This window comes from Siphateles boraxobius, unplaced genomic scaffold (assembly GCF_051911475.1).
Source record: "Siphateles boraxobius isolate OS27281-9 unplaced genomic scaffold, OSU_SipBor_1 84, whole genome shotgun sequence".
NCBI classification, from domain to species: Eukaryota; Metazoa; Chordata; class Actinopteri; order Cypriniformes; family Leuciscidae; genus Siphateles; species Siphateles boraxobius.
The window spans coordinates 567,699-593,969 of NW_027509213.1; the positions used below are offsets into that span (position 1 = coordinate 567,699).

General features: G+C 36.4%; 3 protein-coding genes across 9 annotated transcripts in view; all 3 read right to left on the bottom strand.

The window, feature by feature from the left end:
• Positions 1 to 1,492: 1,492 nt before the first annotated feature.
• On the bottom strand, positions 1,493 to 11,345 carry ethe1 (ETHE1 persulfide dioxygenase). 7 transcript variants are annotated; one of them, XM_077221566.1, is made up of 9 exons: positions 11,168 to 11,345; positions 10,902 to 11,008; positions 9,140 to 9,269; positions 7,626 to 7,770; positions 6,104 to 6,252; positions 4,687 to 4,816; positions 3,599 to 3,688; positions 3,226 to 3,342; positions 1,493 to 1,965 (listed from the first exon to the last, which is right to left on the bottom strand). In XM_077221566.1, the coding sequence occupies exons 3-9, from the start codon at positions 9,167 to 9,169 to the stop codon at positions 1,919 to 1,921; spliced, it is 708 nt and encodes a 235-aa protein (XP_077077681.1). In that variant the 5' UTR covers positions 9,170 to 9,269; positions 10,902 to 11,008; positions 11,168 to 11,345; the 3' UTR covers positions 1,493 to 1,918. The 7 variants fall into 7 exon arrangements, with proteins under 7 accessions (XP_077077681.1, XP_077077682.1, XP_077077679.1 ...); XM_077221567.1 differs by having other exon boundaries at positions 10,902 to 10,965; positions 11,168 to 11,343; XM_077221564.1 differs by having other exon boundaries at positions 9,140 to 9,282; positions 11,168 to 11,306.
• A 109-nt stretch (positions 11,346 to 11,454) lies between these two features.
• On the bottom strand, positions 11,455 to 21,631 carry LOC143731005 (uncharacterized). Its single transcript, XM_077221634.1, has 10 exons — positions 21,172 to 21,631; positions 18,690 to 19,209; positions 18,276 to 18,380; positions 18,034 to 18,162; positions 17,259 to 17,433; positions 16,915 to 17,093; positions 13,796 to 13,891; positions 13,582 to 13,724; positions 12,124 to 12,279; positions 11,455 to 11,602 (listed from the first exon to the last, which is right to left on the bottom strand). The coding sequence occupies exons 1-10, from the start codon at positions 21,184 to 21,186 to the stop codon at positions 11,549 to 11,551; spliced, it is 1,572 nt and encodes a 523-aa protein (XP_077077749.1). The 5' UTR covers positions 21,187 to 21,631; the 3' UTR covers positions 11,455 to 11,548.
• An 826-nt stretch (positions 21,632 to 22,457) lies between these two features.
• drd2l (dopamine receptor D2 like) overlaps positions 22,458 to 26,271 on the bottom strand; it is a 35,994-nt gene continuing 32,180 nt past the window's right edge. Inside the window, exon 8 of the mRNA XM_077221662.1 lies at positions 22,458 to 23,673. Within this exon, the coding sequence (XP_077077777.1) occupies positions 23,477 to 23,673 (197 nt within the window). The 3' untranslated portion in view covers positions 22,458 to 23,476. The remainder of the gene's footprint in view (positions 23,674 to 26,271) is intronic.

The following is a 26,271-nucleotide window of genomic DNA, read 5'->3' on the forward strand; positions in this document are numbered from 1 at the left end:
GTCTCAGTGCCACACAGACAGAAAGACAGAGTGAGATGCGTATAAAAGCTGAGACAAAACCCAGAACAGATGGAGGGCAGTGAGACACGGACAGCTGGCTCTTTTGTGCACTAAAGTGTCTTCCTCCTGCACACAACATACTGTCAGAGACATTCAAATCTTATACCGTGCAGCAAACGAACCTCATTTGGCAAACGCAGGCGAGACTATCAAGAGTTTAGTGACTGCTTTTATGTGACAGTTTTTGTTTCACTATTATTCACACTCGCCACTGTCACACAATAAAAGGCTTGTTATTTTCCTGCCGAAGCACATCTGTTGGCTTCCTGGCATTGAGCTGCTTCTGCACAAAGGGCACTAAAGAGTGTTGAGTGTGTGAGCTTGATGAAACGCAGGTAACTACACAACACTTGCTCGTTTATAGGTCAAGTGTGAAGCACTAAAACAAAACTGCAAAAATAGTCATTGCTGTCAAAGTTAAAATACTTTCCCTGTCTGCCATTAGTCAAATCACAGAGATAGCTCCGCCCCAAATGGACACCATTGGCTGAGCCAGTGTTATGCCACACCCACCCAAGACAATAAAACAAACAGATTCCAGTTCTATAAAAAGTTTGTTCTCACAATGAAAAAAATATATTAAAAAAGGTTAATACTTTAGGTTTGACTTTAGTTTTTTTTCTCTCGTAATTCTATTGTTTTTTTTTTTGGGCCATGGAATACAAATATAAAAAAGGTAATTGTGACTTTTTAGCTCAAGAATAAGACTTTTATTTCTTACAATTGCAAGTTATAAACTCATAATTGTTTATATCTCGTTATTCTGACTTTTTTCTCTGAATTCTGTTTATTTCCCCCGTTTCTTCTACAGAATAAAACTAAAAAAGGTTATTGCGATTTTACAATTCTTACTTTTTTTTGTAACGTGAGTTTATATCACAATTCTGAAAAAGTAAGAACTGCGAGATAATTGTGAGTGAGATATATAAAAAAAGTCGCAATTTAAGTCACAATTACTTTTATTTTTATTCCATTGTGGAAACAACCTTTCATAAGAGCTTGATCTACTATGATATTTAAAACTGCCTCCAAAAAGAACATTTGAAACTACACTGCTAAAACAGCCCGGAAACCCACATAATTGTCCACATTTACACGTCAATGACGCGGAGTGGGTGATCAGAAACATCATGTCTGAACATCCTACACCCGAATACTCTGAAATGACTGAAAGTCAGATCATCTAACTAACAGCATCACAGTAATCTGAGTGTGAAGACTCATCAGCACTGATACACTAATGCAAATGACACTGTTTTGAAGACGAGACTTTCAGGCTGTGCATGAACTTTCAGCCCATTTCACTTGCAAATCACGTCGTTTTTCTTGTCTGTCCTGACGGTAAAGGCATTTGTGGAAATGCAACATTCAGGACGTTTGCATAAGTGACAAAAAAAAACCAAAAAGAGCCAAAAACTGTGCATGACGCAGCTGAGGATTGACCAAACATTTATTAAAAACAGATTAAATATATATATATTAGATCATAAGATGAGTTTTACTATAACCTTTCACATTACAAATGAGAGATGCAGTACTTGATTATTTAAAGCATTTAAGTAAAGGATCCTAAAAGAAGCAGACCATCATTTCTCTGAATGAGATATTATATGATTCAGGCACACAGGTAAGGCCAAAGTATTTTTTGAAACCCAGAAAAAAAATCGACTAAAACAAATACTGACCATAATGAAAATTTAATTGTTTGATATTTCATTGTTCTGGTTCATCTTTGTCTGCTTACCCTGAATCACAGGAATGATTCAATACAAATATCATCTCACTGAATGTAGTTTATATTTATATGCTCTGTAAAATTAAAATAAGACACCTAAAAAGTTAATGTCAGCTTTCACATTCAGATATCATGAAGTCCACACACCAAGTTCGCAGGCACTGATATATCTGTGGGTTTAAAAACAAAACATGACGCCTTTTAGTTATTACAATAATGTTACAAGAACACAATTTTAGTCCTCATTTTCCATCAAATGAAGCTTCAAACACACTCAATATGAGCAAAACGACACATCCTGTCATACCTGACCCAACCACCTTAGTCATAATGATAGATACCACGTTTTCACCCATTCCATTATAACTGACCCCTACGGCACTTAAGGGATAGTTTACCCAGAAAAAAAATTCATCATCATTTACTCATTTGCATGTTGAAGATCTGAATTCCTTTATTGACGGTTTGACACCAAGACAGATGTTGTAGCCAAAAACAACATGCCACTTTAAGTGTGTGAAAATGTGAATCTGGGTCTGTTCATCACACAAAAAATCATATGACTTGGAATATAGTGTCAGTCGTGTTCACACTCAGATGTTGAATTATTTATGTTACACAGAATAATAACAACATATAGGTGTGGAATGACATCAGGGTGATTTGAAAAGTCTCTTATGTTCAACAAAGCTTTATATGTTTGATAAAAAAACAGAAATATTGTGAAATATTATTACAATTTAAAATAGCTGTTTTCTATTTAAATAAATATATATAAAATGTAATCTATTCCTGTGTTTAAAGCTGAATGTTCAGCATCATTACATCATTAGTTAGTCTTCAGAGTCACATGATCCTTCAAAAATCATTCAGATATGATGATTTGCTGCTCAATAAACATTTTATTATTATCAGTGTTGAAAACTGTGATAAACTACTATTCCAAGATTAGAGATGAGATTTAAATAATTAATTAATACTTTTACTGGCAATACATTGATCAAAAGTGACAAAGACATTTATAATTTTACAAAAAAAAATCCTATTTATAAATGCTGTTTGCTCTTTCTATTCATCAAAGAATCCTGAAAAAAAAGTTTCATGATTCCCACAAAAGTATGAAGCAGCACAACAGTTTATAATAATAATAATGTTTCTTGAGCAGCAAATCATCATATTAGAATGATTTCTGAAGGATCATGTGACACTGAAGACTGGAGTCTGAAAATTCAGCTTTGATTACAGGTGTATAATTGTAATTATATTCAAATAGAAAATATTTATTGTAAAATGTAATACTATCTAAATTATATAAATGTCTTTATGTATAAAGTATACGGTATATATATTTATATAATGCGCATCTAAACGATGTAACGGTACTAGTGTATTGTAACTGTACATGCAGCATAAATAAACTAATACTCTACCTATTTTTTTAGGTTTGGGGAGATTGAGGTTGTTCATGATGTTCACAAACTCGTCCAGTGTCTTTGTCAGCCGTGGATTAAACTTCTTTTCCTCATCTACGGTGGACACAGTCTGACCTTCAGCGTTCAGAGTAGATCAAAACAAACAGGACAAGAAATAATGCACAAAACAACAAAGAGAAAGTTAAATATCCCTACTACTACTACAAACCTTAGTAAATAGTTGTTTAATTGTTTAACATTGGTGTCTTTTATCGGATTACTCAATGGACTCTAAAAGCAGCGGCTTCCACACAGTTAAAGTGGTTTTAGACTTTCGTGTCCTGTGGTAAATCACACAGTGACTCATAGTTTAATGCTGTAAATCACGTACCCTTGTAGTCGTGTGCGGGGTAGATGAAACAATGTGCAGGCAGGGTGAAAATCTTCTTATGGATGGACTCGTACAATCTCTTTGGACAACCTGAGTGAAGACATGAGGAGCTTTACTGTCTCGCCATCATGTGGCCATTTGAAGTACTACAACAACAAAGGCAACGAGCACAGGGAAAAATCTACAAACAAATATTAGGGCTAGATGATATATTGTGAATATTCACTAAATATTTACCATGATATGACTCTACTATTTTTTTTCACATTAATTTCATTGACTTTATTCTGCTTTTTATTTGGGTATTACATTTTCTAAACACTATGTCATTTGACTACCTTCACAATCAACGTAGGTACATATTGGAGTTTATGGCTGTGTTGTTATATTGGTGCATTTAAATGTATTTAATTGGTGCCCTTCCTTGTGTACATTTGAGAAAAACAGTATGAAAATATTGTTATGGCCTATAATGCTTTTGTACATTTCTTTAGTTGTGTGATGTTGCTGTTTGAGGATGAAAAAGGTCTGCAAAGTTACAAAGCACAAAGTCCCTCTAGCAGGAGTTACACTCTATATCAGTGTCACTGTTTCTGAACTCCCTGAAACGCCTCAATTGTCCTGAGATTTTTTCCCGGGAATAAACACTTTTCCTAATTTTAATAATTTCCACACAAGGCATACGCAAATAAAGGGGGCGGGGCCATGATTGAGTTAGTTAGTAGTGTGTTGAAACTCCTGGTAATGGTAAGGGGCGCGACATTTCCAAAACACGCTCAAAGCAGCTGACCAATCACAACACACTGTTCCAGCCAACCAATCAGAGCTTTTCAGAAGGAGGGGCTTCATAGAGATGGGAACTAAACAGAGCGATACTGACAAACTAGGAAGAGAGGTTGAGCAACAATGTCAAATATATGAAAAATACTGTGTTTATTGAACATTAAAGCATGAAAACCTATTCTAGTAGAGCCCAAAGACGAAATCAAGACTCTGTAAAAGGGCATATTATGGCCTCTTTAACAGCTCCACAATGGGAGATTCGCTCAATCATTACTGTATTTCTGTAATCCTAATGCTTCAGTCACCTTGCTGAAAGTCTGTCCGTCCGCAGCCTCGGATGAGGATGGCATCACCAGTGAAAGCCATTCTCTGATCTCCAGTGACGTACGTCAAACATCCATCCGTGTGTCCCGGGGTCTCTCGCACAGTTAGACACTGAAACGGACCAAAAGCCAAAGTTCTGAAAGAGTAATAAGCCTATCAGCACTTTATTTATTATATAACCTGTTCAACTCTCACTGACTATGATAAGCATGATAACAACACTGTAAAACATCAACACAGCCTTTGTTTTTCTTCACACTGTCATAAAAATAGATTAAACAAATGAACTATTATAAATAAACTAACTGTAAATGACCTGTTCATGATCCTGTTTTTAAATTTGAGTGGATTGTAAGGTTTAGTGCCTTCCCCTGATCACTTGCAATATTAAATCATATGTTTGTATTATATATTATTTAGGTGATATTATTATATATTATTTAAAGCTGCAGTCTGTAGTTTTTTCTCTTTGTCGCCATCTCTGTTCGAAATCTGCAATTGCAGGTATTAGCGGAATATCAAGTTTACGTGGGTTGTGCCTCGGCACGGCACAGCGCGGATGAATCCAATGTTTTGAGGAGAATATACGGCGGTCAGTCGCCGCGCCGGTGTGGATCCTGTCATTCACAATCACAGATTCTACTTTTTGGAAGTATGACCAACAAGAGAATTTTCAAGGGAAAATGTCCTCTGAACAAGTAACATCCACTTTTGTTCTGACCAACTAAGGGGAAAAAGCATTGCAGTAAATCGTGCTGATAAAATCTAACGATCGCTTATATCACCCGTGCAAATTATACTTTGTTCTCAAATTGTTAATGTTAACAACATCAGCATTGCGTGAAATTTAATGCCCTTCAGATATTTATCCTTGTTTCCGCTTGGGCCGGTTGCAGTCTCTTTCTTTCTGTAGCCGCTCCGAAGTCTTTTGAATTTGTTGTCACTGGTGATTGTAGTTTCAACCGTTCTGGATTCGCCATCAAATTGAAAAGTTTAATTATATCAAGTGCTGTGAGAAAAGGCTATACATCTCCACCTCCAACATCCTCACACGCAATATAGCCTACAAGCCGAGACTTCTTTATGTATACAGATGTGATGTAATGACGCAAAGACATGCTCGAATTTCCTGCGGAAATCCACCAGTACCACCGCAATTAAAAACATTATTACAAGCATACTGTTTTGAATCGAGCTAAGTCAAGCAGAGGGTTTTGAACACTGGCTGGTTATGTACTTGCTCAAACATTTATTTTGGCTAATTTTTAACCCAAAAAACAGACTGGAGCTTTAATACAAATAAACATACTGAAAATGGCCCAGTCATGATTTTGTTTTTTAAACAGTATGGATTTTAAAATGTATTGAATAGCCCTGGTCAGGTTTAATCCTTCATACATGTTTTCCGAAAGTGATCCGGTCTCCTTCTGAGAGCAGTATGTCCGCAGTGGCTCCGCTGTGTTTGGAGATGCAACTCTTCAGTCCAAACACCTTCTTCTTCAGCAGTCCAGTGCCAGTGATGTGGTCCGCATGACAGTGAGTGTTCACTGGAAGAGAACAGGCACAGACAGAGATCATCAAACTGACAGTAGACCAGGCTGTTTTTTGCATCCAATTCATAAATGGAAGATAGAACCAGGGCCTAAAATGAACACTTGCAAAGCTCCAAATGCGAGTCAAAATCGCCATTTGCGAGTATATGAAACGGTGTGACTCACCAGTTGACCGGTAACATTTTTGTGAATTCTAACAATGCATGAACGTCAACGCCGCTTGGGACGGTTGATGGAAAAAGGAGGTCATTACATTACTCACGCACTGTGTAGAAAGTTGTGTGCGCATGTAGAAACTACACTGAGCTCTTTCACGTCTTCTTGCGCTTGAGAAAAAATCTCTCATTGCTCTAGACTGAATAACTTTTATAAGGATTAATAAGGATGCATTATTTATACAGCGAAGACTATTCATGTTTATACAGTGAAGACTATGCAGTGTTATTTAACATTTGCTTACTTTATTAAATTTCTGTACCTGAAAACTATTGTCAGACCTACCTGAAAAACCTGAAAAGCAGATTTTTCCCCTCATTTGAATCTTTATTATATTGTATTTATTTGTGCTTTTGCTAGTAATTGTATTATCTGTTCTTATTTTATTACTGACTGTTTACTTGTCTTTAATATTGTTTTAAATTTACATTAGTTAGGCTAGTAGTTTTAAGCCTGGTCCCACTAGACTCTCGTACATTTCATTTGTACATAGAGTCTGGCATCGCTCCATTGACAAGCGTTAACTTCCTTGTAGGCGGGTACTCTATTGAAGTCTAAAACTATTGGATCTCCCCAGAGTCACTCTGGATCTGCCATAACCAATCGCTAACGTTTGGTCGTGACGTATGTCATGTCGAACCCCGTGGGGAGGAGGGCCACAACATCATGGCCACCAACAAAACTAAGCAAAGATTGTTCTTGCTCCGGCTTTAACTTCTTTATATTCGGCAGCGTTGCCACAACGGACTGAATGGCTTAGCTCGCATCTTTCTCCGCTGCCATTACTGAACTACAACTCAAAATAACGCAAGACATCAACGTCATCGTTCTCAGCCACTCCCTCTGTTCGCTGATTGGCCCAGTAAAAAATTGACCGTTGAAAACCAAAGACTACAGCACAATCCCAGACGTAGTACTGAAGGGAAATGGAAATTGAGCGGAAGTACGTTTGAGGGCGGAGCCAGGCTAAGTAGTTTTAGCTGTGGTCTCAAAATTGGAATAGAGAATTGTGAATTTTCACTGTTATCTAAAATTTTGTTGCCATTTGTTGCATTCACAAAAACAGTTTCGTGGCTCCGGACATTTGTGGCTGTGGCAAAAAAGTTAGTTTAAGGCCCTGGATAGAACGATAAATAGATAGATAGATTCACCGGCCACTATGAGTTTAAGTCCCAGTTGATTGATGAGCTGCAGGTCTCGGTCCACAGTTTCCAGCACTGGGTCGATCAGCACGGCCTCTCTGGTGTCTGTGTCGGCCAGCAGGTATGTGTACGTGCTGCTTTCAGATTCAAACAACTACAGGAACAACATCATCATCATCTGAATGTGTGTGTCCAGTAACATTCCATGCATATCTGCCTTCAACTGCAAACTACGGTTACCGTGTATCAGTTCACTCGTTACATGCAGCTCACACACACACACACACAAAATCAACAGGGTAACCATTATTTCTGACATAATTCCATAGTAAAACGTCTTTGATCTAATTTGATATTTCCCACCACTGATATAAAACAAATTAAAACAACAAATTCATTTTAGAATAACAGGAAGCAGCCGAAAGAGCTTTTACAGAAGTAACAGTAACACTATACAATAAGGTCCCATCAATGAATGCAATAATTATTATTATGTAAAAATGAGCAATTTATATTTGATAACAGTATTTGTTAATCTTTGTTAACATTAGTTAATAAAAAATACAACCGTTCCTTTATAGTTCATGTTATAACAGGTCCATTAAATAATAAGAAAAAACTTTTGGCTTTAATAATGTATAGTAAATGTTGGAATTAACATTAACTAAGATTAATACATGCTTTTAAAGTATTTTTCATTGTTAGTTCATGAAACTCATGTAGGCTATGTTAACAAATGGTACCTTATTGTAAAGTGTTACCAATGTAATAATAACTGCAGGTTTAACTGTATTGGGTAAAAATACACAACATACAAAATAGACAATATTGCATTGAATATAACATACCTGTACACATAGTAAATAATATATTTGTATCACTTATTTTATTTGTACTATCTGTCTTGTCATTCTGTCTGTGCACTGGAAGCTTCTGTCACCAAGACAAATTGACAATAAAGCTCTTTCTTTTCTGAATTGTGGAGAATGAATAAAATGTTGCAATTTGTTATCCATTAGCTATGGAGTCGGGACTGTCATTTGAAGATGATAAAAAGTCAATCATTTTTTTAAAACAGTCGTTTCAATGTTCCTTTGTTTTCATTCTAAACATGCAGTAGTCATAAATGTTTTCTACACTTATTTTAGTCGACTCATATGCCAGTTCTGCTCAAGCTCACACAGGTCAGGTGTTCAGAATCACAAAAAATATCAACATCTATTGCAGATTTATTGTTTTATTAAACTTTTGGCCACATGATGCGAGATAAGTTCCTGCAGACTTTAATAAGCCTTTATGTGTCTGCATTTCACTTTGTATTTATCACACCTCTGTAAATCACTCATTGTGTATGAGATGTCCTGTAAAAATTAACTTTTCCTTGTCATTTTAGCAGTTCCGTATCCACACACAATGAGCAGAGCACCATTAAATACAAAAACATACACTTGTTTCGCCTCATGTCACATGAATAAACAACTTAAACTAATTTGCAGAGCATTAGAAGGCCGGCACGCTCTCACCTGTCTGAAGAGCGGGGCTGCGGGCTCCATCAGTCCGCTGTAGAGTCTCACTGACGCCGGGCCTCTGTGATCGATCACCGGTGCTTTACAGTTCCACAGCCGGATCGCAGAGCTCACTGCAGGCTTCAGTCTGTTTAAAAGAGCTGCACTCATTTTACTTCTGTGTGCGCGTCGGAGTCTCCAGCTTAAACCGGTATGATGAGTCAGATCAGATCACTGAAGGAACTTGGGTCGTCAAACTGTAAGTTAACTGTAAACGCGCGAGTGCACGCCTCCTTCCGGGATCACTGCAGATGGTGGGGGCGCGTATTATTTGGCATGCATGGAATCGCTTTGTAAATGTGCTAATATGCAGTATAGATAGATAGTAGTGTCGATGCCTAATGTTTATGAAATTCTAAAGTGATCAAGGGCACTGACAAGGAATTTCGACTTGTCCGCGCATGCGCAGCAAGCTCGTATGTGCAGCGCTGCCACTTGGCGGTGGGATGCAGACCCATAACGTTACTCACTTTACGAGAGAAACCTAGTTTTTGGTTTAAAAACAAAACCTAGCCTACAAATAACCATTAGAGAACGTTCTGTTTAATTTTTTTTTAGGGTGTCACAAACCATTCCCTCTAACAATATATAAGACAGAAACTAGTTAAAAAAAATTTATGAAATTTGAGAGATTTTTGTCCCGTCATTGACATTCGCGCCTACCACTTGATGCTTCAAAGTTCATAAAGAGATCGTAAAACTAATCCATATGAATTGAGTGGTTTAGTCAAAACTTTCGGGAGACCATGTCGCGTGATGAACAGATTGAATTTTGGCTCTTATATTCACATGTAAACATTCATCAACTTATACATCAGTTGTGATGAAGCTAAAGCATGTTTGCTTGATGTGCAAGAACCAATGAGGTTCATTCTCGTGTGTCATGCAGGTACGATTGAGCTTCCGTTTTTGTATGTTGATCAATGTTTATATTTGTATAAAAGCCTAAATTCAATCTGTTCACAATATAAAGCGAGACCAATCAATTCACATGGATTAGTTTTACGATCGCTTTATAAACTATTTGTGGCGTCAAAGTGGTAGTTGCCTATCTGTCAATGGAGGGACAGAAAGCTCTCAGATTGCATCAAAAAGATATTGATTTGTTTTATGAAGATGAACAAAAGTATTACGGGTTTGGAACAACATGAGAATGAATAATTAATGACAGAATTTTTGGGTGAACTATCTCTTTTAGTAGACTATCAACATCTATTGCATGCAGATGACTGTATTACCTAACATTTTTTGTCAAATGTTTTGAGTAATGCTCCTGAAGACGTGTCTCTATTTCTGTCTGTTACCAACACTGTTTAGTTTTTCAACATTCTTCAAAATATCCTTTGTGTAAATAATGATAGAGTTTATACTTTTGGGTGGGCTATCCCTTTAAAAGAATGTTCCTAATGGTATGAACTGATTCCCAAAATAAACCAAACAGGAAACCTGCTTACGTTGGGATAATATTTTGTTTGCTGGGGTTCAATAGTTGGAAAATTGCAATGTTTCAATCAATTAAATTAACTAAGAGTTAAAAATACAATTGAAGCAGCTCACATTCTAAAAGGCATCAAAGCAACATTTGACAGAAAACATTACAATTATACACTAGTTGGCAACAATTAATGTTATTCACATAACCAGAGTAAACCACAGACATATATTAACAGAGGTTTTTGAAACAACCAAATACAACTTTAGTGACTAGCTTTGAACCTACCTGGAAATACGCTTGTAAAGGTCAAAGCAGCTGCTGTCCGCCTCTATTCCTGCACTTTCAGGATCTTTGTAGGGAAGTGGGTGATGTACAAAAATATTCAATTAGGCCTATCATGAAACACAGAGTGTCTGGAGTCACGTAGGCTCAAAAATATCAATGAGTCTCTGAGGGTCAATTACCAGTGTGATACCAAGCAACAACAGCAGCACACCCTAATTAATATTCATGAGCCATCTAAAATATGAAATGAAAAAATTGATGTTTACCAGACACTATGAACGCAAGTTCCAGTTCATTTATGAGCTTCAAGTCTCTGTTCAGAGTTTCCAGTACAGGTCAATCACCAGGATACGTGATCAGATTCAGATTCAAACAACTACAGAAACAACATCATCATGAAGAGACAACAGTCAGAGTGAGTCAGCTGAATTTACTACGTCCCACATTCCATTCATATCTCTCAACATCATTTTTATTTATGTATTGTTCACACACGCCCTTTTCTGAGCTTACGTGACTCCAGTCAGTCATATTAAATCAGCATGAGCCAGTCTGGATGTAATAATGTTTTATTGCTTCGATTCAAGGTTTCAATTATCTGTTATAAGATTAAGACACTGTACAATCTATATAACAATACTGCATTTTCAAAAGTTATTATCCTTTATGGTGGCCACTGAGAATGCCTCTTCATTTTCATCCTGAAATAAAATGAAATAAATGTTAATGGTTTTTGGACTTAATATATATGCACATTGGTTTAAAAGGAATGTACCAAGTTCAAATCAGTGAAAGTCTGTGTAAACAGTACTTTTTTGTTGTATAAAGTCAGGTCAGGAGTTTGGTTGGTTTATTAGATGTGGTTTATTTTACACAGTCACTCACTTTTTTGTGGATTTAATGGAAAACATTCTTCCAGAACAAAAGCTGCTGAAAAAGTGGGCGGGTGTAAAGTGTAAACAATGTCATGTCACCTTTTATTCCATAGTGCTTTATACAATACAGATTGATCTGTATTGATTCCATTTAGTGTCAATATTACAAAGTTCATCAATTCGATTGTATGCATAAGGTCCTGTGGTTTTACGTTTGTGTATTATGCATTGTTTAGACTTCCATTGTAAGTGCATTACAGTCAATTTTATTTTAGGTCAAAGCTTAACTTGAACCCGTAACATTCCTCAAACAGAATGATGATGCTGTTGGTGTTGTTTGCGTTTACACTGATGTATTGATCCAGCCACTGGAGAAGCTGAGTGATTCTGGTGTAGACGCCTGGTTTATTACGTCTTCCACATCCATCTCCCCAACTCACCACACCAGCCAACCTCCAATCACCAGCTTTAGTCTTACACACTAGAGGACCTCCGCTGTCACCCTGGAGAACAATTACACAACACACCATATAACAAACACAAACACACAGGATCCTTCAAGAAAATATTGGTAACACTTTACAATAAGGCTCTATTTGTTAACATTAGTTAATATGAACAAACATGAAAAATACTTCTAAAGCATTTATTAATCCTAGTTAAATTCAACATTTACTAATACGCTATTGAAATCAAAAGTTGTATCTACTAATATTATTTAATGGACATGAGCTGACATGAACTATGTTACACAGGGGAAGGGAAGAGAGATGAAAATATGAGGGCAGCAGTTTTATTGAAGAAAACACACAAACAAAGATCCAAAGCAGCAAAAATGATGCCAATAATCCATACAGGAAACATACATCCAAACAGGAATGATGAAATCCAAGTAAGAAACCAAACCTAACAAGGATAACTAAAAAAAAAATTAACAGCTGTACAAGGGGATGTAAAGACAACAACCGACTCCTGAAACACAGGGGTATTTCTACACAAGATAACAATGGAAAGGTGATGGTAATTATTCACTATGGAAACAAAACAAGGGAGCTAAGGAAACAAGGCAAACACTGGAAGTGAAACAGGACCAATGGGAACAGAAAAGACATATCAAATTAAAAGATCTTAAACACAAAACGCGGACACAAGACAAGAATTATGACTAACAATAAACAGTTGTATTTTTATTAAATGTTCACAAAAGTCAGTGATGTATTAGTATCATTGATATACTATTACTATTTTTAGGTTTTATATTATTTAATATTTTCTGCTTTCATTTTAATTTGAGCTAAAGTTTTAGTAATTTTTGTTTAAATGTCTATACAGTAGTTTTTATTAATGATAAATGTTGCCTTCTAGCTGAAATAAAATAAGTTTCAATTTTATTTCAGTTAATGTTTAATTTACTTCAAGTAATGATTTTTTTTTACCTCATTGTTAAATGGTAACGAATTAACTAATGTTAACAAATTAGACTTTATTGTAAAGTGTTCACTGTTCAGTGTATCAAAGTATTTAACAGAAAATGTACAATTCTGTCATCAATCACTGGTTTTATGTCATTTTCCCTCATGAGCTCAACTACTGCAGGTCAATATGAATCAGATTTGACTTTTAGTGAATCTGTTCCTCATTATTACTGGACTTGAAATAATGATGTGCATGAGCATTTTATAGTCTTTTATAGCATTTTATTCAGAAAAAAGAAAGTCATGCAGGTTTGGAACGTCACGAGGATGAGTAAATGATGACAGAATTGTAATTTTTGAGCAGTCTATCACGTTAATGGATGTGTATACCTGACAGGAGTCCACTCCTCCCTCCATAACGCCAGCACAAAGCATTCTGGGAGTGAGTTGGGAGCCGTAAACGTTGGCTTGTAAGCATATGGACTGATCGATCACCTGAACTAAAGCCTGTCTCAAGTGTGAGGACACCGAGCCTGTATGAGAGATAAAGACACTTTCACGAGAGTTCGGGAGGCCTGTAAACGCTTCAGAAACATGATCTCACCTCCTTCATGAGTGTAACCCCAACCTGTGACCCAGCAGGGGGAATCAGGAGGAAAAGACTCGCTCAGACGTGGTAAACACACGGGTCTCACTCCATCTAAACAACAGTCAACACATCTGTTCTGAATTACAGAGGAGAAACCATCTGCATTAATATCACTTAAAGTCAACATGACATTTGCACCTCATTTTACTAGATTTTATTCTTATTTGTTTTTAATACATTCTGCCTATTTTAATTACTATAACACAAAAATATATCCTCTTTTATTGATAATTTATCAACTAGAGATAAAGGAATCTTTCATTTGCTTTGAAATGTTAACAAATATCAAGATCAGAAAAGAGTATTTCTTACTCTGATTCAGTCACAAAACACAATTATGTACGTTCATACGAAGATAAACAAAAATAATAATATTTTAAAGTGTATATTTATTATAAATAAATAAATATACACATACATATTACACACACACGATAAAGAGGGCTACGATTCTAATCAATTTCTTTCCCTCACAGCGGTGCACTTTCTTTTCTCCCTAAAGGCCTAAACTTAATCCAAATCAGCAGTCTACAGTCTACTGTTGCTAAACTGCAGGATGTGCTCGATAATAAAATAATTATTAAAAATGCAAAACATGCACACCGTTCTCCAAAAGGCTTTCTATGCACACGGACAAGCCAAGTAGACTTTGAGCTTAGGGTTCGTGCATAAACGGTTAAAAACACACAGAAATATGTCAAAATGTGAATATTCGCTTAAACGCCGTCGGTTATGTCTTAAGTGAACATAAACAGTTGGGAAATAAGACGTATGTGTAACAGTATATGTCAGGCTTCTGTCACTTCTGTCTAGTTTATTTCTTGGTTTTGTGACAGAGCCCTGACACTCATGTTTTGTCTTGTCTTTGTCTGAGCGCGCGGTTTCTAGCGTCCTCGAGCCGTGCGCTCACTTATCTGTATGCCTTGTTTCATGTGCGGGGCGTTGTTTATAATATATAATAATATATAATATTAGACGAAGGTCTCACCTCCCTCATCCTAATCTATATTTCTCTCCCCCATTCTTCATCCTGGCAGAGATCTCCCAAACTCACACAAGAATCTAAATGGTTTATGTGAATGATTATCATCGAGTTTCATACATGTTTGGTATAATTTGAAATGTCTCGGTACGACTGGTACAAATGTCTCATTCCCAAACAAGTAAACCAAAAGGTAATAAAGTTCTTAGGAAGTTTAGAAACATCTTCCACACTGGAGGGTATGTCTTTGAGTTAACACCTTCTGACCATTTGACTGAATGCTAATTTTCCACTGCTAGCAAATGGTGACTTACAGGTAAATTTCCACTTTGAATGATGTTTAGATTAGAAATGAGGTCTGGGTATATAATGAAACGCAGCGAGAGCTCGGGGCTCTTTTTCTGTATCCAGATCAGCCTGTGAGGTCGAGAGCCGAGTCTCTCTGCCTCACGTATTTCTTGTCGGCTATTTTCCTCTTTGTTCTAGAGCATTTGATGTTTTGCATTGATTACCTTTGAATTGATTATGGAATTGTAATGATACATTTACCTGACATATTAAATTGTGATATTTGATTATTCTAATTGACTTTGACATTATTTTCATTCAAGAGTTTAAAGGAATAGTAAAACATTCGCTCACATTTAATGATGCACAGATATCATAAAAACCCTTTTCATTTATGGAGTCAGATGAAATAACGAGAAAATACATATGAGAAAATGTATTGCATTTAACCAAAAATACTTTGTCGCGAGAAAAGACGGTAACACGCAAAGACCTTCACCATTAATTCGAATACCGCCATTGGATCGAGTTAGACGGCCTTACATGTGAATGTGTGGTTTTTGAGTTCGCTCAGACCGTACGCTCTTCTCTCTCTGAGTATTGTAGTGTTCTGTGTAGCACGTGACTTGTGTTTACATTGGCCGCGTGCTTTCATGTCGTGTTTTGTCTTGTGCTGTGTAGCACGCAGCTTGTGTTTTACACTGGCTGTGTGTTGTCATGTTCTGTGTGAACACGCGGCTTATGAGTTCTCATTAGCTGCGTGTTCATGTCTCGTTTTCAAGTCTGTCTTGTTTTCCCCCTCTGGGTAGTTTTTGTTTGTATTTTATTTTATTTTATTATCATTAAAAGCCCATCAACTCTGCACCTGAGTTCTCCGTCCATCACACCCCATACCTGACAGTATATTGGATCCATGCATTAGGTCTTAAAGTGACAGTAGCCTAGTATACCTGCTGCCGTCTGTGTCATTTATGTGAATCAAAAAAATCAAAAGACAAAGAGAAAATCACTCATTGCTCTTAAGTATATTTAGTAGGATCTATATTTAATTTATAAAGTAAAGACTATCCAGTATTGTTTTAGATTTGATTACTTCTTGTTGATAAAGAATGTTCTGTTTTTTTAATTTTTATTATTTATTTGACAGGAATAAACAAAATGCTATTGGCTACTTTATAAAAGGGGAGGAGCTGCTCGATATGTCCCGCCCTGTCTTCCTGTTTCAGTGGAAATTACATCAACACACTGAATAAAGCTGAACGTTTCAAGGTACTTCAGTGGGCCTTTAAGTTAAAATAAATTTTGGTAGCACTTTGCAATAAGGTCAGTTAGTTAACATTAGTTAATGTATTAAATAATATTAATAAACAATGAGAAATACATTTATTACAGAATTTATTAATTTTTGTTAATGTTAGTTAATAAAATACAACACCTTCATTGTTCATGTTAGCTGAAGTCCATTAAATAATATTAACAGGTACAACGTTTGATTTCAATAATGTATTAGTAATTGTTTAAATTAACAAACTAAGATTAATACATGCTTTATAAGTGTTGTTGGTTAGTTAACTAAAGTAGTTAACTAATGTTAACAAATGAAACTTAATTGAAAAAGTGTTACCATTTTTACATTTCACTGCCCTGCTTTTGCGTTTTCAAATGCAAAAACACATCCTTTTTTAAACCAAGAATGTGTATTAAGAAAGTAAATTGAGTGAATTTACATGGAACATAAACTTGCAAAAAATTTTGGAATTGCAAATGAACTTGCACAGAGCTAGTCCTGCCCAAGTGAAGATACCTGCCATCTCCATCTCAGTTTGCGTGCGCATCAGACACAGGTCGTAGTCGTTGTCGTTCTCTGAGAATCTTGGGTGTGGGTGTATTTGCAGTGTGTTGTAGCGTTTGCCCTGAGACGAATCCGAAATACTGACAGTATCAACAACCACGATCCAATCAGACTCCAGCATCATATCATATCTGACAAACAACACAAACACAGCAATGAAAAAAGTCAAAATGTGTTTGTATAGTGCTTTTCACAATACACATGGTTTCAGCTATAGCTCAGCTATAGTCACATTTAGCAGATTAGAGCTGGTCAATAATAAAGTTTACATTTTCTCTCTGTTGTCTCATACTCACTTTACAAAGCAGTGTGCAGCAGTGACGACCCAGTGAGAAGTAAGGATGGATCCTCCACACATGTGTTTGCCACGCCAGTGTAAACTGGTCTGCCACCCCCACTGGTCCTTCACAGCCTCCGTACCACCAACAATACGCATCCCATGAGACCCAGCATTCATTGCTGTGGAGCAATCTGGGCGACAAAGACCAAGGTCACTTTGACAGGAAAAGACCATGTGACATCATAATAAAATCAAATCTGCACAGCAGATCTCTTAATATATCCAGAGTCCGTCTATGGAGAGTCTTGGCACTTCCTATTAGCCCTGTTGTATATCATCTTGGTTGCAGTTCCATTAGAATTCCACTGGAGGTGATCGCGGGCGAGTGCAGAATGAATGGGAGTCTATTGAGCTAGACGGCTAAATGTATCCCTTTCTCCTGCTTGTCGTTGAATCAACGTAGATTTTATTGTTGATTCCGCAAGTTCAATATAGATTATAGACCAAAAGTCGAATGATCGAGTAGCCAACCCCAACTTAGCCAACCCCCCCCCCCCCCCCCCCCCACCCCCCTTTTGAATGCAACTTTCAAATTACTTGACAAAAATTACATCCTGAGAAAAGTGGATTTCTGGGGGTGAAACCCCATAGACTCCCATTCACTCTGCATCCGCCTGCGAGCGCCCCCGCATGGACAGAGACTTGTTACTGCAGCCAGTTGAAACCGGAAGTAACCAGACAGTGCCAATTCTCCCCTTATTAGACATTCTCTGATATATCTCTGATGGTACCTGTAGAAATGTTGACAGTGTCGTTGGCTGGATATTTCACCGAATAGAAGGGAACCGGTGTGATGGTGCAGTTCTGTGAGCAGCCAGCAGGGGTATCTCGCGCTTTGGTTGGGAAACACACAAACTTCACTAAAGAGGAAAAGTATTGCGTTATCTGACTGTTTTCATGATTTAATCACTGTAAATAGATTTATATTGATTTGATTCTACCAGATCACAGTCTTTACTGAGAGCACATTTACCTATAATGGCAATGCAGACGGTGAGGATGATGAAGGTGGGGATGAGGGTTGTAATTAAAGCCAGACGTGATGGACATGATGGACAGAGTCTGAACCCAGAGACATCTGTGAGAAGAAAACAGAAGAGAATTAAACATATGTAAATCTATCTATCAAATCAATCAACCAATCAATCAATTAATCATTCAATCAATCAATCAATCAATCAATCAATCAATCAATCAATCAATCAATCAATCAATCAATCAATCAATCCGTCTATAAATCAATCAATCTATCAATCTATCTATCAATCTATCTATCTATCTATCTATCTATCTATCTATCTATCTATCTATCTATCTATCTATCTATCTATCTATCTATCATTCCGTCTATCAATCAATCAATCCATCCATCCATGCATCACCTCACCTGCCCCGTCTGTAGAGGAGTTCTTAGAAACACTAATGTTAATGCCTCCTTCCTGTAAGATGATCTCTTCTTCTTTGGAGGAGGCTCTAGGGTCTGCGAGGGGTGAGGAGCCGCTCTCAGGTGGTGGTAATCGGGGCAGATGTGGCATGAGTGTCGACAGTGTGTAGGGAGCCAATTCAGAGACTCCCAGCAACTGGACACAACCAGGAGAGATCTGTGGATGTGTGGACGTGTAAAGCGTAACAGGATGGAGAGGAAACTGTATGGATGCACTTTCTGTTCCGTATAGAGGCAGCTCTGTGAGATTCTGGCCAACCAGGCTTTTTGATGTAGTTCCAGGTATCAAGGTGAGAGGTGCGTCCGTCATTACTGGAGCCGTGAGAAGAGGAAGAGCCGTGTTTAAAAGCTTCGGGCAGGCGGACAGCAGATCTGGAGGAATCCCAGTGGACGGAGGAGGACATGTTGGGAAGGACTGCAGAGGCTCCTGGTTGTCTTTTGCAGGGCTAATTTTATAGAAAACCTAAACATAAGAAAATGGCAAAAGTTAATCATGTCACTTATCACTAGGCCTGGACAGACTCTAGACCTTTTTTTTCACTTTTTTTTAAACCGACAGAATTCTTGCCAGTGTTCCTACACATTTTTCTTTTCAAATATCCAAACCTATCTGTAGTTTTTTCAAACCATATTTAACATAAATGGTTCATACAGCATTACCAGCAGCATTATATTTGGTATATAGTACAGTCATCAGTAATACTTTTATTTTCTCTTTTTTACAACCCACATTTACAGTATCAAACTGATGTGTCAGAGAAATGAAAAAAAGAGAAAATAAAAGTATTACTGATGACTGTACTATATACCAAATATAATGCTGCTGGTAATGCTGTATGAACCATTTATGTTAAATATGGTTTGAAAAAACTACAGATAGGTTTGGATATTTGAAAAGAAAAATGAGTCACGATCACCAAACAGCGAAGTACAGTCTGATTTAGATAATCATTTGTTCCTTTATCTGTTGTTGGTTTGAGTGACAAACGGTAAAGATGGTAAGGTAAAGACCTTGTGCGTATTGAATTCATTCAGACATGTTCAACTAAAACAATCACTAAACTTTTGCCAATACGACCTTATGAGACTTATTTTTTTATAGTTTAGAAAACTGAATAGGGGCAATATTCTTGAAACGTATTTTTCCATACGCTGTTGTCTTTTTTCATACTTATCCAGACCTGGAAATAATAAATCAAATTCCATACTTTTCCAAACCCTGTCTATCAGAAGACTTTAAACGAGGTCAATTTAGTTAGAAGGACTAATAAGATAATTTTATAACGAAAACATCAAATTAGCCAAAATATTGAATAAAAAAAACATGCATGGGGAGAATTTTGAAAAAGTTCTGAAAAAATTTCGAACAATGAAAAAGATCAAATATAAAAGCAAAAAGGATGCAGAAAATAATTTCTGGAACATTAAATTAACCATTTAAGATAATTCAGAAAGCTACAAAAAATAGCTATTATAGTTAATCAAAACTAAAACATAGAACCAATATTCGTTGCTTGAAATAAAGTAAAATATTTTTTAAAAACTTAGTTACTTTATTTCAACTAGTTGCCAAGGCGGTATTTCTTATTTTCATTTAGTTTAACTTTATGTACTAAAATAACTAAAAGTGAAATAAAAATCAATAAAAACTATATAGACATATAAAAAAACTTATAAAAAATGACAAAAACAAAACAGATTCACTAAAACTTTAGCCAAAATTAAAATTAAAACCGATATTAATAGTATATATAATAATATATAAATAAATAATAATAATTTAATAGTCAATTATACTAAAATAACACTGCTACAAAATACATGACCCTGTTTCACATTAACATTTGACATTAACTCTGTACATTAAACAGGATATGATGATGATGATGATGATTTATTTGTCCTCAAGAGGAAATTTGTTTCCACCATAGATGCGTACACAATACAAACACAAATGTATAACATACTAAGAACGTCAACATATAAACATTTACAAAAAAAAGAAAAAAAAAGAAAAGAAAAAAGAAAAGAAAAGAAAAACAACAACAACTAGAGAGCATACCTGACGTATCAAAGGCTGATTTCCTATGTATTTAGATCTCGTATAGATACAGGAACCAAACTCTTACTAAACTTGGCCTTCCTACACATCGGTAACCTATACCTGCGGCCAGAAGGCAGAAGGATAAAATACTTGTAAAGAGGGTGTTCTGAGACATTTAAGATTTTTTGTGCCTTTCGCAACGTGAATGTCAAGACACTATCCGATAAATTGGGGGTAGGGATATGAAAGACTATTTAGCAATTACACACTCCGCCACCACACATTAAATGTCACTGCTGTTCAGCTAATGTAAACTCAACGCCAGTTTCTTCGAGACATTTTGATGAATTGTTACAAATACTAAGAGACTATTCTTCTTACCTGGGCAAAAGCCATAGTTTGTGTCAGCTCATGCGTTCAAAGAAACGAGGCCATACTTCTAGTGCCTCCAATAGATGACACCTGGAAACGCAAGGAATAATGAAAGTCCAAAAACCTTGGATGAGTGTCAAAAGAACAACAGCAGAGGTACCTCTCGTTTCATCCACCATCCATTCATTCCGCTGAGACGCTCGCCGTGTTTCATTGTATCTCAGAATTGCTCTCTTGTCCTTCACTTGCTCTATTTCAACAGCATTTTATCCGCTGGCATTCAGTCTAAACCTTCAGCTGGTGTCCAACGCTGCTCAGGAATTTTTATGAAGAGTGGTCCGGCTGTAATGGATAGCTGTTGCCAAGGCTGATGAAAAATGCATGCTGATTATTGTTAGACGGGGTCAGAGTTGAGCGACTGAGGGTAAGTTATACTGCGACCGATGGGTCACAAAACAACAAAGCCAGTGACTCAGCACGTACCTGTTCACGATGACTGCTGGGGAAAAAACATTAGGCTGCTAGTGTTAACAATCATCTATACTTTGCATTGGTTGTATCTTCCTTTAGGGCTATGCAGATTTCTATACTACAAAGGCATAATAAAGATTTAAAACATGACATGTTTGATGCAACCTCATATTGAAAATGTGCGCATGTGAGTGTATGCGTTCATGTGGTTCAAGGCTGTGAATCCTGTTTCACCCCAGGAGGGTTTTTACCTGCCCGATCACATTACAGGATTCGACCGTGTAAGGTGCTGGAAGTCAACAGGAGACGTGCAATCTGTAATGGGAGCAGTTGGATTGAAAACAAGATTAAACTAACTCAGTTACGACCATGGTTACGACGTCAGATTACACTAAAGGACAAGCCAAGGGAAGGCAAACAAATAAGAGCCAGGAGTTTCAAGCGTCACCAGCCTCCTTTGAAATACGTCTACATATCATAAAACTAAAAATTTCCGTTACTTGAAATAAAATGAATGTACTAACTTGATGTACTAAAATACTAGAACTATATTGACATATTAAAAAAACACTAATAAATATGACAAAAACAACAAATTTACAGAAAAGCTATAATTTCTCAATGATAAAATAAGACTTTGATAAAATATGATAAAATAATAATGATAAAATAAAAGTTTTTTTTAAAACCAAAATCTGATTAAATTTAACAAACAGATTTAATTCGATATGAACCCTTTAAGAGATGATGTGTATATAATTGGAAGTTTTTAAAATATTTGCACATTTTCAAGTCATGTGGTAGGGGACAAAAATCTCAGTGGATTCAATATTGAATATTTATCTTATGTTATTTACAGCATACAGTACACATTCAGATCTTCTGCATGATATTATGTTAGATCACACATTCTCATAGATACAAAATGATAAGTGTTTATTTCTTCTGGAGCAGGTGCATTAGTGAGCATGAGCATATTTTACATTAGCATCTGCTAATGAGATATACTAGAGATTCCACTGAATTATTTAACTTCAAAACATGTTTAAATATTTAAAGATGATTGAACTGGTTAGGGATTAAAAAACAAACTGACATTATCTGTATCATTTGAAATCCACTAAAATGTATCTTTAAATTGTGCATTTTGTGATCATTTTCAGCATCGTTTACCTACTCCAAGGATAAAAACATGATTAAAAGGGATAATTCACCCATAAATCAGTATTCTCTCATCATGTACTCACCCTTCCAAACCTGTATGACTTTCTTTCTTCAGTGAAACACATATGGAGATGATTAGGAGAATCTTTGAGCTTCTGTTTTTGAAACAATGGAAGTATGTACTGCCAAAAAGGACAAAAAACACCATTAATTTATCATAAAATAGTCTCATATCAATACTTTTGAAGTCTTCCGAAATCCTTTTTGTAAGGAACATATCCCAATTTATTTAGTCTCCACAGAAGCACTGAAATCTCGTGTATGATCGTGTTCAATTAAACAAGTCATACCGTGTCCCCACTGAGTACAACATCTTTGTTTGTGTTTCACAGAAGAACTAAAATAATATGGGTTTGGATGCAAGGGTGAGCAAATGATGACGAAATGTTAACTTTTGCATGACGTACTGCTATAAAAACACATCGTTTTCCGATTGCAACCGTTTCAGAGAATGAGTTCCACAAAGAAAGACTCTTTGCCTTTTCAAATGTCTCGTCTTTTCTTTGCTGTCACTGTTTCTTGATCTGTGTTATCGTTACATACTGAGCTTCAAATGTTTCCCTTGTCTGTCACAAGCTTCTCTTGTTCAGTAAATCCCCTTGTTGTGGTGTGCTGTCTGTCAGCAGTGCAGGATTTTAATGAAGGCCTTGCGGAACTCGATGTTGAAGGTTGTGTAGATGACGGGGTTGACAGCGCTGTTGAGGTAACCCAGCCATGTGACAGCGCTGTAGAGCGACGGAGAGATGCAGCAGCTGCCGCAGTGAGCTTTCAGTACGTGTGTGAGGAAGAAGGGAAGCCAGCATATGATGAAGACACCTGCAAAAAACACAGACATCAAGGAGTGAAAACTACTTCAACTTCTGCATTTTTAAGCTGACCTGGTTAAAAAAAAAATCACCTAGTTCAACCTCTCCTTTTAAAGGGGAATTGTCTTGTATTAATCGCTTTTTGTTTTGGAAATGTGTGAAGAGCTTGCAACGAAACTTAAAAGGACAAGACCTTCCCCGAAAGCCTGTAGACCGACTCGTATGTGAAAGATTCAGGCCGGTTTCACTTGGAAAATCAAAAGGATTTCACACGTTTTCACACACTCGTGAGAGCCTGTCTTCCATCCTATGACACATGAAATGATTGCTTATACAAAATTAATTTCAGGATAAAGCTGAAAGAGCTATTCTATACTGTAATGTCAATTTGTCATGCAAAGAAAAAGGACTAATTCAAACTATAGTCTAACATAGCCAGATCTATATAGTCTCAAATATACTTAATAATCAAACTATCATAACAATGTAATTTTAATGACCTCTTCTGTCGACATGATGCCGGTGAATTGCAGTGTTGTTGCAAATATATTCACATCACTATGATCAGATGGCTGTTTTCTCATACTGTCATTTTTGTAGTATGTTTATTTTGTTTTTGAGAGGAAAGCTTGCAGCACATATTTACATATTCATCTAATCGTCGCTCTCAGGAGCATCACTGGGGCGTAAGCAGATCGTACGAAAACGTATGAATGAGATCGTACGAATTTAACATACACGTCACTGGGGCGTAAGCAGATCGGACGAAAACGTATGAATGAGATCGTACGAATTTAACATACACGTCACTGGGGCGTAAGCAGATCGGACGAAAACGTATGAATGAGATCGTACGAATTTAACATACACATCACTGGGGCGTAAGCAGATCGGACGAAAACGTATGAATGAGATCGTACGAATTTAACATACACATCACTGGGGCGTAAGCAGATCGGACGAAAACGTATGAATGAGATCGTACGAATTTTACATACACGTCACTGGGGCGTAAGCAGATCGGACGAAAACGTATGAATGAGATCGTACGAATTTAACATACACGTCACTGGGGCGTAAGCAGATCGGACGAAAACGTATGAATGAGATCGTACGAATTTAACATACACGTCACTGGGGCGTAAGCAGATCGGACGAAAACGTATGAATGAGATCGTACGAATTTAACATACACGTCACTGGGGCGTAAGCAGATCGGACGAAAACGTATGAATGAGATCGTACGAATTTAACATACACGTCACTGGGGCGTAAGCAGATCGGACGAAAACGTATGAATGAGATCGTACGAATTTTACATACACGTCACTGGGGCGTAAGCAGATCGGACGAAAACGTATGAATGAGATCGTACGAATTTAACATACACGTCACTGGGGCGTAAGCAGATCGGACGAAAACGTATGAATGAGATCGTACGAATTTAACATACACGTCACTGGGGCGTAAGCAGATCGGACGAAAACGTATGAGTGAGATGTTACGAATTCATACAAATTAGACACCAATTCATCAAAACGTATAAATTTTTTTACAAATTACCAAGAGATAGTGTTGGAATAACATAATAAGCATGGCTTTCTTTTAAAAGTGTTTTTTTTTTTTACAATGGTGTCAATTGTGTGTTGTGGTTTGCTGCGAATCACTGCGGTTTTATAGTTGAGACAAATTTCCTTGAAAAAGGACAATATAGTTTAACTTTGACTAAAGTACATTTCACAAGTAATTACAAAGCATCAGCAAGTAAAACATTGAATTATATTTTTATTGTAAAACATAGTCCCAAAAAACTAAGATTCTTTTTAAATGTGAACTGAAAAAAAAATTGTGTTGGATTTACGTTTAAACAATTTTCAGTTAAAAATTGCTAGTAAATTTCACAAATAATACAAAGACGGCAAGTAACACATTGAATTAAATGTGACATTTTGAAGTAGAAATACTGAAATAGTATATTTTTTAAAAATTTTTAATGTTAAACTCCATTAATCTTGATTAATGAATTAATTTGAATTAAACTCCATTAATTTTTGTTTGATTTACGAAAAAAAATTACAGTGTAGGAGTGAAAAGGTGCCTATAAGAAATACTGCACATTTGTACCATTCATCTGAAGTCTAATAATAAATGTGTACGTGATAAAGTGCTGTTGAAGAAACACTGACTATCAGCACTCTTTGAAAACCTCTCGTCCAGTCAAATTAGAGGATTTGAACTATCTGTTGAATAATGAATATTTATTATGTCAAAAGTGCTGCTGCTTAAATGTCAACCCTAAAAGAACAAAGAGACCTAAAATCACGTAGATCACCAGCACTTATGTTCACCAGCATTTGCAGCAACTACAAACCAGCCGGAAATGCTTCTCGACTCCAAATGAAGTCCGTAGAAAGATGCTTTAATTGGAGAATAAGAAGACAGTTTTCTTTGCCAACATGAGATATTTCAATGTGGACACTTGAAAGTGGAATGAAATCAGGGTTATGATAATTTACTAAAATAAAAACTAGTAAAACATTTAAGTTAACTGAAATAAAATAACATATAAATATCAGTTGCAAAAACTTAAGGTTAATGTAATTTAGAA